This window comes from Rhipicephalus microplus, chromosome 1 (genome assembly GCF_043290135.1).
Source record: "Rhipicephalus microplus isolate Deutch F79 chromosome 1, USDA_Rmic, whole genome shotgun sequence".
In the NCBI taxonomy this organism is placed as follows: Eukaryota; Metazoa; Arthropoda; class Arachnida; order Ixodida; family Ixodidae; genus Rhipicephalus; species Rhipicephalus microplus.
In genome coordinates, this window is record NC_134700.1 from 182,749,568 (window position 1) to 182,764,695 (window position 15,128).

Here is a 15,128-nt window from a genome sequence, read left to right on the forward strand (position 1 = left end):
CGCGCGCACGCGTGGACAAGTAGCGGCCTCCCACTGCGATCTCTGTAACGAGCGAGCACACCATGTTCAAATCAGCCAATGGCTGATAGATGGGCTTACTACGTGCGATTTTGGGGCATATTCCGTGATTTGCCAAAAGAAAAGAAAGCAATTTTTAGCTGACTGACAATTTATTGTGAATTCCAGCCACGTGCTGCGCTATAGTATTTGGCTCGCGTGTTGTCGGGAGCCTCAGATACCAAACGGCAGTGTTTTCTGACCATGCTCAAAAAGTGTTGCAGGGCCCCTTTAAAAGCTAGTTTAGGTTTCTTGTGTACCCTGACGTCATGACATGGTATGAGCAGTGCGTATGTGCATTCGCACGTTTTCATGACGCATCCTTGTCTGTGCGTCGCTTCTTCGATCGTCTGCTGCACGCAACACGTGTGGGAACTGTCACAGCAGGGGGGCACTACGTTTGGATGGCATCATTTTCAAGGCGCAGGTTTTTCGTCGACAATCCGAAGTCAGTCAACAACTGCATGTTGAGCGTGTACGCGTCCGGAGTGAGGTGCAGATAACAGAGTAAACTCCGCTTGGTTGGCGTCCCGTCTCCGCCTCGGCTGTCGCGCACGAAGTTGACCCACGCTTGACCGGACGGGAATTGGTGCAACTTGCTCTTATTAGATGTGAAGCAGCTCTTTGACTCACGTGTGTAACGCCATACGTACGTGCGTCCGTACGAAGCACGCCGCAACGCGTTCCCCTCGCTGCAGGTGATGGAGCGGTGCCAAGTAGATCTCGCCACAGCTGCGCGTTGACGTCACATTTTCCTCGCCGGTGCACGCTGACAACACTCTCTCCCTGACCCGCAGCTGTTACTTCAACGTCGCGTGCCTGCGGGAACCTCTCAGCGTGCACTTCACCGATCACAAGGCCGTGGTAGTCGAGGCGAAATGCGCGCTTGTTCCGGTTCCATCTGAAGAAACAACGACTGCGAAGTCTTGCCAAAGGCTATAATGAAACTTACATGAAGCCCAACGCGCCTCCCGCGTCATTGCGCTTCAAACAAACGTTTACTCCAGTAAACGCTACAGAGAGTTTCGCTTCAAAGCGTTCTTCCGGCACCCGCGTCAACGCCCGTTTCGACCAGGTCAACACTGTGCGCACTGCTGCTGCTTCGAATCCAATTAGTGTTCTCTTCGGAGAGATGGTCCATAATTTTTGTCCCCCCTTTTAACTGGCGCAAAACTTCACAGGACAAAATATTGGCGCCATGACGACAAATTCGAAATCAAACGATTCATTTGTCCTCTGATCAGTTTATATCTTGCATTCGCGTGCACGTACACTATTCCGAAAGCGTACACACACTAGCGTACGGAAGCGTACGTACACTATCCTGTGAGCTTTCGGAAGACTCCGAAAGCTCACAGGTACGCTGGATGACAGTGACCACACGATCGCATGGCGCGAGCAGACGATCGAGAAGGCGACGCGCAAGCTGCCATTTTTTTTGCTTCCGGGTGCTTCAAACCAGCATAGCTTGCCAGACGGCTGCGTGAAGTCACCAGGATTAGTACTGTAGCCTGACGTCAAGTTAGTCGATGTTGGTAGGCGCGCCACGAGAAAATTGACTTTATTTTAAAAACTAAATATCTTATCAGCAATTGCTGAGCGTTACACTTGCTAAGAGCCGTCTCTGTAACAGGAGATTTGTAAGGCAGTGTGAACTCGCCCCCCTCCAAACGTGTCAGTACCCCTTTAATGGGGTCTAGTCCTGGGCGTTTGGTGACGTTTTGGTTCACTTGGACAGACTCCAGAGTAAAATAAGACTGTTTTGTTGTGGGCATGTGTCAGAACGCCATAATGGTCGTAATATCCGGAGCCCTTTACAACGGCGTGGCTCATAATCACATAGTGGTTTCAATACGTAAGACCCCGCATATTAATAACATTATTGAAATCAAACTAACGCCCATTTCGCCCCCACTTCAAGTACTAGCTAGACCTTCAGCTCTCACGACGCATCGACTTCATAATTCATCGTACCGCACGAATTCGACACCGAGTAGCGTCACGAAGATGACGATTAATGCCTGACATCGCGGAAGTATAGACACAAAGCTTATTTATTTGTGTATTGGCACCTTAAAAATTTTATAGCGTATGACAATGCTAGAAATTATTATTTAGGAAGAGCGAACCCGCTGCCACAGTCGACGAGTTTGTGACAAGGCGGATTTTAACTATTTAAGTATGCCCATTCAGCACATTTGATCTGTCTCTAAAGCTGTGTTTACACGACGAACGTGATAGCGGACGAATCACTCAAGTGACGTCCGACTTGATTCTGAGCCAGCCTTCACACGACAGGGGAGAATACACGCTACACAAGCGAAGATTCCGGCATTGTGCTCCCCGAAGATCCCAACTGTGACCTGGGTCTCCGTCGTTTCACGAATCGCTCTGCGCAGACCGAGGCGCAAATGGCTGACGTATGATGACGTAGTACGCAACAAGCAGGCTCGAATAGAGATTTGGTGTGTCCAGTGAATGCAGCTTAGGCAGACCATGCTTCACGTCCGAGTAAAACGCGACATGCAGTGACTGAACAGTTAGATTATGCGTTCAACAATTCTGTCGAACGTTACGACGACGATGACAGTGTATAATGGTTGGGGCGCTTACTCCAGTGTTTATTTTTACACGGGTTATATGCGTGATAGATACTCCATTATTGGAACGCATAAACAACTTCTTGAATGCAGTGAAGGGTAATAGATTACCTACTCAGTAGGTAGCCCAACCAAGAACACGAACCACGATATGCGATGTAATAAACATATCTTTATTACATCATCAAGAGTAAAACGGTGTACATGAGCATGCAACATCTGTAACATCAAAACTAACGTGGCGTGAGAAATTATCGATACAAATGCATTCGCGCTTCGTATATTACAGTCATTATACATTGAAGCAACATTTCAAAACAGAACAAAAAAAACATTGTAAAACAGACACGGACTGCAGGGTTAAAAGAACGCGCTTATCCGCAGACACCGTACATAAAGATATATCTGTAAGTTGCTAAATCATGCAGTCATAAATACTAAACCGGAAAAACACTGCCTCCAAACGCTCGATACTGGCGAAAATGTAAAAATCGGGGCACTCACGCTGGCAGGCTGAGTTTTCGAGCGTACATCACAACTTCGAAGATGCCCGTGAGTCTTTGTGTAAACTATAATTATTCTCGTAAAACACAGTCCACGGCAAGTTTATAAAGTAATTAAAACACTGTGAGACTAAACAGCCACACCCCATTAAAATTTACGAATACAACCGCACAGAAATAAGGACATCGTCATTACTTCTTGCGTTCACAAGTTTGGTCGACAGTGGTTGCACGATGTCTACACTTTATACAACAAAACCCAGCTAGAGCCCTGCTGACAGAATCGCGATACAGTTTCGAAGAGCAGTCGACCAACAAGCCACCCCAAAAAGTTCTCGAAAGCCACTGGGCTGGGAGTAAGGCAAAAGCTTGTGTGGTACCATGCAGCTAAACACTCAACGCAGTGAAGGACAAAATGAAAAACAAAAATTTCAGCGACGCTATATAAACGCTGTATAAAATACGTTACTTTTCATTGGTTTAAGTCACAACCGCATGAAAGGCAATGGCGGGCTGCGCATGGTGAGCATATCGAGTCAGTTGCATACAATGAGCTGATGGGTCGACTTAAATGCACTCCCAGTGATCGTCGCTTACAGGCCACCCTGTAAACCAGATGTAACCGCCAAGATAGCGTATACTGCTAGCGCGCAGAAGAGCGCAGCACTACCACTGTAGTGCGCACTGACTGGTGAGGTGCTACCGGTGCACCGGTGTAGAGGCTTAGTCGAGCAGTGCCCCTTCACTGGCGGCTCGGCTGGCTCGCAGGTCGAACGGCCGGAAAGTGTCGCGGAAACAGTCCCGCATAGACACGACGCTGAATGCACTGCGCGACAGGTACCTCTTGGCCACCTGCTGCAAGTGACGACAGGTCCGCTCGGTCTCTGGACACGTCACGCATGGCAGCCCTGCAACGGGTACACATGATGGTAATCGGCATTATGGTAACGGCAATGGACGAATAAATCCACACAATAGAGCTTGAAATGGGCTGTGTTCTGTTGAGAATGAGACAGAAGCTTTCGATCTCCTGCGTATCGGATAACACAAGGTCGGTCAGTCGGTCATTCAACCACGTCTGCACTTATTGCACCATTGCAGTAATGGGCTGTATGAAGAAGGCCTGTATGAAAAGGATACGCTGACCTTGAAAGCTACGGATCAGAACAGGCCACGGCGGTCGCCGTTCGCTGGGGCGAAACGCCAAAGGCCCATGTGCTATATGCTAGTGCACGTTAAGGAACACCAGGCGGTCAAAATTCGCGGAGCCCTACTCTGTGGCATGGCTTATTATCATGTGGCGGTTTTGGCACGCCTAACACTTGGAAAAATATATACGAAAACAATTAAATAACTAATAGCCCAGACCTCGGGCTCAGACTGAACTGCTCGCATACCAAGTGGAGAGACCGGAATATTAGAAGCCTGTTGTCTGATCACCAGAGCTCACGAGAACCATACGTGTTACGGAGTACGTCGCCACATTTTTTTGACCTTCAACGGCACCATCTTTCAGAGCATCGCCAAACTGAAAAAAGAAAACCCTCGGATAATCAGTCTTTTTTTTTCTGTATTACGGAAAACTCCTTTACTCAAAATAAGTGTAACAGACACCAGAAATAGCGCAATCCATTTTTAGAAAAGATGTAATATGGCCAATATGCATGAAACTTTTATTGCATAGCGCTTCTCGAACCAACGTCAAAACACATATACATATAAAAATAAAAGTAATAACCTCTGCACAGACGCCACAACTTCGTTATAAATGGACGGCAATATTTAAGCAATACGCACTATACGAACCAGACCAACACGAAATATTCGAAATGAAGGAGGGTATAGGCGTTACTCTAAAAAAATAACAAAATAAAAACAAAAAAAGCTCAGCTTGCTCCCGCAAGGAAAAACGCAACCACAATAAACCTCGTTGGGCGACAAAGCAAAACGGCAATTACACACACGACAAAGGCACCCAGATTGAAAGAGAAACCAGAGCCGAACTGGCGCAAGAGGCTGCATAGACAGCCGGCCACCTGACAATCGGACCAGCCTTATTACGATCGTCACCCGAAGGGCAAACTCTCGCACAACACGACAGCCACTGCAGCGACTCGTGGCGTGACGGAATTCAATTACGCGGCGGTCACTTAAAAAAAAAAAATAAAGTGCCATTAGCAAAGGCGCGACCGAATCAAAGGTGCGCCACCCGCTGCACTGCGACACTAGCGGGCATGTGAAGAGCGGGGCTCGGACAAAAGGAAACGTGAGAGACTTCCTTTAGACCCGCAAACGCACACATACATAACGTACACAGAGAAATGACACGAGTACGGCCTGTACGAAAAGAGACCTCCTCTAAAGACCACCTCGGGCACAGCATCCCTTCCTTCCTCCTCACCAATGCCGTACATACAGTCAGCACGCAGGAGAAATGGCGAGGAGGGAGGGAGAGGATTATCCGAATCGGTCATCGGTCCCTAATAGAAATGAAGCGAAAAATTCGTTCCGGCTGGGAGCTAGTGACCAAACCCTAATTGCCGTGAGCAGCGCTTTCACGGAGGCCCCTACACAACATGCGACCGGGCTATGCGATGCGTGCACGAGAGAAACAAATCGAATACGAAGGATTAAAAAAAAGAAAGAAAGCCCACGCGACCGAAGCCAACGGCATGCTATGGGGGGCAACGCTTGGCGGCCGAATCCATCAAGCTAAGGACAATCGCCAACAAAGATCGTATTAAAAGGAAGCCGGAGATGGATTGGCCTGCCGCCTCGGCTGCCGAGACTGCGGTCTATACGGTCGGAGGCCGCGCGCCTGACTGTCTATAGACCTGTTCCACGCTTGTGAACAGCGGTATAGGCGCCGTCGACATATTCAGGCACTTAACTTATAGTTGCTCAATCGCTAATAAACTCGCACTCGACGCGACAGCATATTTCAGTCCACTATTGGCGAGGCCTACTCGTCAACATCACCCAAATGCTCTAACACCCCATTTTGCACGAACTAACATATTCAAATATTCTTTTTTTTTTCCCACGCACCGATAATGTTCGGAACAACTTGTCCATGGGCGGAAAACCATGGTCTTCCGACGCCAATGTAGGCGCGGCCCGCAACTACGATTCCCTAGTTCGTTAGGACCCAAACAAAGTTTGTTGACTGACTGACTGACTTTCCCATGTAAACACTCTATCCTTTTACTGTTTTGCACACCTGCATTGTTTAGCATGGGTTACTTAAAATGCATTTGCTTTTTTTTTTTCAGGGTCTTTTTTACAGTTGTTTGCTCAGGACTGTGTAGTTCAGATTACCAGATTGCTTTACTTTTGTTAACTGATTGCGTTCTGCCTACCCTGCATGGTCTTCGTGTCCGCAGTATGTATTAAATAAACAAAACAAAAATGGCGCCGTCGTCACAGCGCGTAGTCTCCGCCTAGTCCAAAGCTCACCACCACTATCTATGACCACGTGACCACTGGCGCGGCAGCTGCAAAGCTGGCGCTGCGCTCGGAGGCAGCTTTCAAGCCGCTGTGCCTGTTGTCACGTGATCACAGAGGCCGGTGGCAAGCTTTGGGCTTCGCGGCACCGACGCGCCACGACACGGAGGAAGGAAAGATAGGAGTGGGCACCGTGGAGAGGGCATGCCCATAGAGTTTCCCAATATACACTAAAGGGAACTGTGGCGCTAGTGTCTACGGGAGCCGCAATGCACGGCGCTTCAGCGAGCATGGCAATGATGGGTAGTACACACATTTTTCTAATCTTCGTACTTCTGGCCTGCTTCTGGCTCCGTGTGTGTTCGTGTGGCTTAGAGCTGTTTTCTCACGAAAAGAAAAATCAGCAAATGTTCAGCGGTTGTGCTTCACTACCTTATTTCTTTAAAGCTTGCCCTTTCAAATCAGATCACGAAGTTCAAAAGGGTTGACTTTTTTCTTTAAAACGAAATCATAACCGGAAATAAACGAAGCCGCAAGTACGATTCGCCACCCGCAAGTACAAAGACTAGGCAAATGTGTGTACTACCCATCATTCCCATGGTCGCTGAACGATCGCAGCGCCAGAGTCCCCTCTGGTTAATTTTAGGAAACTCTATGGGCATGCCCAGCTGGCGCGCTACGTGAAAAGTGTGGAGGAAATGACATAACGGCGGCCGTGTTCACTGGACACAATGGCGGCGTTGCTATGGTTACGGGTTGCGCCACGGAGGAACGTTTTTCCTTCCTCCATGCGCCACGACGTCGCTGCAAGCGCCTCACTATGTCGACGGCGCTTACACCGCTGCTTACGAACAAGAAATAGAACCTCGCAAATATAGGCAATTTAATACTACATAAACCCCTTGTTGGTTACCGCACACTTCTCGTGTGCGAGAAAGAGCGTTACGCGGCGCAGCCGATAGATCGTAAAATGCAGCCATCGCATGCCGTAAAACACGCCTCGCACATGTGCGTGCGCGCCCGACAAGGGAGAGCCCGCGTTTTCCTCGATCGAGGCTACATCGCGGGGGAACCGGTGCCAACTCCATCATTGCCTTCCAATTGACGCGGCGTACAGTAAAACGTCGATGTATGAATATGCAAGCGTTACACGGCGACTGCAACGGCCAACCTTCTTTTAAGGGGGTACTAATTGTCTTTTGTTGCTGAGCCTTCTCTTCAATCAAGCTAAGTGATGTGTACCGCGAGCCAAATTACCTTCGCTTATGCATACGCTCTCTGAACGCGAGGTTGCACTTAGCCGCGCATTGCGAACGAATCAATTTACGTGTGCGCCCGCGTGCCACTGCTGCTCGACTATATACGAACCGGGGCAACCAACCAATCAAAGTTCGCAGAAACCTGCCGCGTGAACGACTATTAGAGATGCAAGTTGAAGGACGTACGTGAGTTAAAGCTCGCATCGTGCGAAACCCTATACAAATGACGTGTTCAAACGAGTCATATCATATTTACGGTATGTCATTCAGATTTGCTGAGGAATGGGATGTTTTGCCCAAAGCGGCTTCACGGCTATCATAGGAGACGGTCAATTGAAGTGGGGGTTTTAGACGGCACCACTCTGACGTATACAGCGCGCACCTGCCAATTTGAGAACTTACAATCTATTTTGAAGAAAATAAAGTCTTCGATTCCGAGTCATTTTAAGCAAATACGTTAAAAGTATACGTGACTGTTTTTTTTCTATATATATATTTATCGGCACATTAGTAAAGTCGCAGAACTAGACTAAATTCGCAAAAGTAATGAAAAACAAAAACTCAGGCGAGTTATCGGGAAGGCAATAATTACTAGTAAACGACGGCAGAGCTGGAGAAAGACAATCCCTAAATGTAAGGATTTAAAGCTATATATTGGCAGCAGCAGAATATATATATATATATATATATATATATATATATATATATATATATATATATATATATGAGATCTAACAGACAGTAATGCCAGGGAATGTACAGGGGAAGTTATTAGAGCCAATGGAATGTAAATCAGAAGAAAGAAAAGTGGATGAAAAGATAACCAGCCGTGAGCAGGTTATCTTTTCGTCCACTTTTCTTTCTTCTGATTTACATTCCATTGGCTCTAATAACTTCCCCTGTACATTCCTTGGCATTACTGTCTGTTAGATCTCATTAATATTGTGTCAAAAACACGGAAAAACGAGCCCTTCGGTATACACCTCTTTCCCTTAAAAAGAATATATATATATATATATATATATATATATATATATATATATATATATATATATATATATATATATATATATATATATATATATCACTGGAATACAGAGGGTCGTCGCTATACTTCGAGGCCAGTCGACAAGCGAACGATTTCTGATGCCATTTCAGCGCGTACATAGACCGTTCGCACGCGTCCTTATATACAATAAAACTTCGCGCGTTACCATAGTAACGGTTCCATCGGACCGAAATGTAGAGGACAGATATCGGTGACTATACACAACACAACACGACTTTATCTCCACCGGAACGTTGAATGAGGTTGTAGGTGATCTGCAAGCATGTACTACAGTCCATAAATTGTCGGGCTTCCACGCCAATTTGTGGCCGCGGGTCGCCGTTAAAAAAAATAATAATAAATGGCCGCGTATGTGCGCGCTTCGCTGCAAATGTCGCCGAAAGATGATAGTCTTTTATCTGGAGGCGCTGCGTGCGATATGAACGCCATCTGGCAGTAATGTCGGAAAACGGAAGCTTGAGCAGAACGCAGAGCCTCTCGTAGGCGGTGGGACCATGTCGTCTTATAGCGAAGTGAAGCACCCGCTTTTTCTTTATTAACGTCGCATTGTCAGCGCAGTGTAAAAAAGCGCTACGGTCTTTAGAATCGCAAATTTATGCATTTTATATTAAAGAAACACACTACCTGAACTTACGTATTGATGTTGCGTCTACGAAATGCGCAATGTTTGCGTTTTTTGATCGACAATGTTCACACGTATGAACGCAGCCAGCAGATCAAGATGACTGGTGGTTGGGCAAGGCTTTAAACTTTCGCCGGGTGGCTAAATCGATTGACAGACTGACAAACAAACAAACAGACCAAAGTTTCTGCGTTGAAGTATCCGAAGAAAGACTGATGTCGTCTTTAATAACTTTCAGCCAGGGCCCGCTGAGCGGTTGCAGAAGCCCCACTAAAACTTTACGGCGCAGCCATTTATGAAGAACGTGATGATAGAGTGCAACACTTGCAGCATGGATGCGTCCAAAATAACCGATTAGTGCGCGCGTGGTGTCCCACCGTTGGGCTGCTTCAAGTCCCAGTGCGACGCTTGTATATAAGAAGTGACGTAGAGATTAACGACGCGACTCAAATATATATTTAACACTTTTACCCCACATAATGCGCGAGCAGCTCTTCCTTTCTTGTAAGAACGTAATGACACACGCGACGCCAAAGTAACAGACCGAGAGCACACTTCGCGCCTCATTATTACCACTTGCGCTTGAGCAGCCCATGTATCACTGTCCGGCTCCAGTCGGGGCGTTACTCTGACCGTCCGTCATACACGAGGGTCACCCGTAATAAATTTTTAAACATATTCCTTCTCACAAGGTCGTTATATGCCGATCAGTTATCTCTGTAGAGGAAGGGGTAAGTTAATTGAAGGCAAGAGCACCCGCGGCATGCAGTAATTGTTCTTTACTCGCGCCTAGCGTAAGAGAAACAAAGAAAAATAAAACAAATAACTGCCCTAGCTGTACGCACTAGCTCCTTCCCCCGGTAAGACGTCGTGCGTAGACCTTCCAGTTCCTCACAGGCGAGTTTTTCGTACGAGGATCCGTCGTGTCTGACGCAGAATCACTCGCTTCATTACAATAAAATAATGTTATTATTTTATCGTAACTATCATGAAGGTGAAACGAAGATTATTAGGAACGAGTCATAATCAAGGGGAAGGCGAAATTGAACTATGGTTCCTTTATTTATTTTTACGATGCACACCTTCATACCCGTTGGGCAGAAAGTTAAACAGGGTATAGTTTCCGTTTTCGTTTCCTCGGCGTGCAATGTGAGCACAGCTATACGAATCATCAAGAAACATAGCTGCCAGTGTGAAAGCATTTGGCCCTGCGGAATTTCGCCCAGCAACAAAACGTAAAGCCATGACAGCGAGCGAGCGAGCGAGCGAGAGAGAGAGAGAGAGGGAGAGAGGGTTGTGAGATTATATCTCCAGTTTTAAATCCACTCATAAGTCGACTCACTGATGCAGAGCCGTGAGTTTGAGTAAGTCTAAGTGAGTAATATTCTGGTGAGCTTTAGTCCTGAGTGAATTCCGTTGAGTATTTTAGTGAGCGTGAGTCAGAGTGAGTCCGAATGGCGAGGTACGTTTCATGAGTGAGTTCGAGTGAGCTCCTGGCTTTTTTGCCCACCTATGGTATTGATGCAAGGTTAGTAAGCATGAAAAGGGCGATGACATGGTTTTATTCGAATAACCGATGTTCATCGAAAACTTACTAGAGAAGTTAGTGTTGCCAGAGACGTCACATCATTCGAATAGATAACTGCTTTTCAACAGCTCATAAGTCCGCGCTGATGGAAACCGAACGGATACGACCCCGTATGCACACGTTTGTATACGCCCACATCTCGGTGGCTCGGTTGCAGAGGAACAACGGGACCACCACGCAGCTGATTAGCAAAAGCACCTGGATACGCATCGCAAGCAGGAGAACCGAGATTCAGTCCCCCTTACAATGCAGTAAAAGGCAGCAGCAGAGGAAGAACAAAGGCCGCCCACCCTCGAGAGCAATTGCGCGCTTCGCGCTAGGACGAGCACGCGAGCTGGCCACAGGCGTGGCCTCGCGCGAGATCTGAGATCGAGTACGGTATGAGGAGCACTCGCAGCATCAAAGGAGCGAGGCAGTGCAGACTGCTGGTGGCCCGCGCCGACTTGACACTCGAGCGCACGCATCGCTTGGCCCGTGGCCGAACGGGCGCCCGATTGCGGGCGACGAGAAGCATGGCCCGGCGTCGCCACCGCCGAAAACCACGCAGAGAAGGCTGCACGCTCCCCTTCCGGCCGCCCGTAAAAGTATGGCTCTCCTCTCGCACTTCTTCGTTTTCACAATATACCCCCCTCCCCCTTCTTCTTTTCCGGCGTCGACCGAAGCGCGCAGGTGGGGCGCGGAACGCCGCGATCCATCATGGGCGCCCCATAGAAAATTAGACGGACCCGGTTTATTCATTAAAACGCGCCAAGTTTCTTCGGGGCTGTAGCGAGCACGGACAGCACACAAGCTCGAGGGAGAGGATGCGCGGAGGGGGATAAGGAAAAAAAGTAAATGAAAAGAGGAGGCCGACAGCCAGGACGCGGGCGTTGCAGCAAAGAAGGCCGCGACGGGCGACCGCCCGAGTCAAGCTTTTAATTGCCCGCCTGATGCCACTCGTCACAAGGGGAGGAAAGAGGGAGAGAAGGGGTTGCACCGGCTCTCTTATCGCGGATAGTCAACGAGACGTGCGACCACGAAGACCAGCGCTCAACGCGACGCCAGGAAACGGACGCTACCAGTGCGAAAACCGGGCCTCTTCGGTGTTACTATATCATAGTCTATGATAACAAAAGCCAAGGAGGACGGAACTTGCAAAGTTGTTAACAGATGAGCGAGTTGGTCACTGTGGATAGATCAATGTAAGTAACGGCGTTCCGTGGAATAAAATCACTTCCCTGCACACGGGACATGCACGAGCTTTCAAAGAATAGCGAACAAGAAAACACAACAAGAACGGCGAACAACAAGAAAAAAAAGAGCAAGAAAAAGCGAGAGAGAGAGAACCAGGGAACAAGAGCTTAACCATGTTCCCTTATATTTTGCCCGTTGTCCGCTGCTGTCCGGTTTCTTAGTCTCACACTTTGCATTGGCGATAATAGTGTATGTACTTCCACAACTAATTTCCAGTACTTGCACGTAGCGGGGGCCAAAGAGAAAGTTAGAACCCCTCCCGTGTACTACACAACGTACTGCGCTGCGCCACACAACAGCGAGCCATTATGGCTACTACCTTCGGGACTTGCAGTGGCAACACAGGGATCTCCTCTTCAAAGCCTGCCAGCTAGCAAAACTGCGTGTTCAAGGCGACCTCGCAGTATACCCTACAAGGTACAGAGCAGAGAAGACACCTGTCGGAGCCACTTGCCTCGTACCAAGTCCAGGATCGGAGATTCTGCTCTCCATTCTCTCATAAACTCTCCGCACGTTCCCGTCCCACGCTTTCCTGAAATACATTCACTTCACATAGTGTTTACACGATATGCAAACGAGCGCAAAAGAGAAAGAAAAAAAAAGAAAGCCAGCTCGATGTCGCGAAATACTGATGAACCAGCGGTAAAACAGTGATGCTCGTGGATATACGCAGAGGGTTGAATGAAGTAGGTTGAATGAAGCGGGAATGAAGAGGGCGAACGGAGTGGGCATAGTGTTGAGTTGTCGGACTAGTGCTTAGCGGGAAGCGGTGGAAGGGGTGGTTTACAGAGGAATTGCTGTGGGTGAATGCAACTGCAATCTAAGCCGGCCCCTGGACATGAAGGCCTCGACAGAGAACAGCTCTGACCTTAATAGACGCGTCAGGCGAAGTACAGAATTCAATGCCAGCAAATTACGCTATTGGAATGGCACAAAGTCCGCCCTAACGGTGCTATATAAACAAGAAACTACGAGAGCATATCTATATTGATGCCGCCCCGACACTTTCCCACCGTGCCCCGTGACGTCGGACTTGACAGTGTGTCTCACTCATGTACACAGCTTCTTAGCAGGTAATAACCAGAAAATAAAGCAACAGCTTCTTAGCAGGTAATAACCAGAAAATAAAGCAGCTTCTTTAAATATAACTGACCGTCCACCTTACTTCGCGATTTATCTAAACGCTATATGGTTGACGCCATGAAGCGGCAATAAAAAAAAAAAGAAAAAGACGTCTGACCATCAGGGCAAAAAAACACGGTCCTTCATATATATATATATATATATATATATATATATATATATATATATATATATATATATATATATATATATATATATCATTAGTATTCTTGCACACGAACAAATTGATTAAACGTGCACTGTGCGTGCGGGCACGCACGATGACTTTGTTTTTCTCATTACGTCGCTAACTAACAAAGGCTCTACCACCCGTCAATTTCCAGGAAATTTATGGAACAAGCTCGGAGATTGCGTCATGCACCCTTAATTCGTGTATATACAGTCCAGACAAAGAGCAACAGTCCCGAAAAAGGGTGACGCGCGCCTCACACGGTTTACTTTCCATTTAAGGCGATGTCCGCCACAAGTGGCGCCTCAATCACGACAGCGCCATCCGAAGCGCAGATAAGATGAGGCCGGCGCGGGTGCGCGTATATATAAAACGCGCGCGCGCACACACACACATGTAAAACTCGTCCCCATTTTGGTCCAATCTCGGTGAACCAATAAGAGAATGCCAACGGAGAAGACAAGCAGCGCAATGAAGGACGGGCTGAAACGGGTAATCACAGGTTTCCTTGCTCTTTTTGATACACCTTTAGTCTTTTTTCTATCCGCTCAAAATAGGGTGCGTACACTGACAAACAGACGTATAGCCTTGGCTGCTGCTACAGCTTAACGAGATTCCTCCGCCGCAGTCTCCGAAGCATTATAACGACGCGCGCGCCTATCGTCCCAAGGCCAGAACACTCAGCCGCGGAAATCAGCGGCAGCACGCAGCAGAAGCGCGCTCGCAGAGTTCCATTAAGTGCACATTGTCCGCGTCGCATTAATTACGCCGTAAATTACGGCCGATGGGGACACGCAGAGGGAGGCAGCGCCATAGCTCATGTCCCAGACGAGACCGGCGTTTAATTGGATTACGCTGCCCGCAGCGGTCTCGATGGGACGCGCGATGAAAAGCCGCGTCCACCACGTAAGTATTCCCCCTTCCCCGCGCGAATGCCCAGCAGAAAGGCGCGCGCCAAGGTGCTGCAAGACGCAAGTGCTTTGCGGTCGCGCCGAGCGCGTGAAGAACGTGACGAGATTCGGCGGCGCGTGTATGTACGTATACGCATGTGTGTGTGCGTTGTTGTAGCTTCGCTACTGCAGCTCTTGCTGCGCGACCTGCGTTGCACACTGTCGGCTTCGAAATTCCGAAGGAGCCACGACACGGCCACCAAACAATTTGCGATTTTCAGGGGAAAAAAAGGAAAAACGGAGGTTCTTTTGATGCCTATATACGTGTACACGGAAAATGGGCACCGAAAGAGTACCGCTGTGTAAAATAAACCTTTGAATTCGCCGGCTGTAAACGCCGGTCACCGCCAGATTCAACCGAAGTATCAACCACTGCAACTCGTTGCAGCGGGCCGTAAGGCGGAAGAACGCTTAAACGGCTCCACTGCATGCGTATAGACGAACGCAACACAAAATATTTCGCCAAAATGCAGACGTTCACACAGCAGTTT

At 48.0% G+C, this 15,128-nt stretch overlaps 1 protein-coding gene across 1 annotated transcript in view; it reads right to left on the bottom strand.

Annotated features, from left to right (window-relative positions):
- Positions 1-2,809: 2,809 nt before the first annotated feature.
- The window catches only part of PolA1 (DNA polymerase alpha catalytic subunit), a 90,316-nt gene continuing 77,997 nt past the window's right edge, over positions 2,810-15,128 (bottom strand). The window contains exon 37 of the mRNA XM_037429244.2: positions 2,810-4,068. Coding sequence (XP_037285141.2) covers positions 3,884-4,068 — 185 coding nt within the window. The 3' untranslated portion in view covers positions 2,810-3,883. The remainder of the gene's footprint in view (positions 4,069-15,128) is intronic.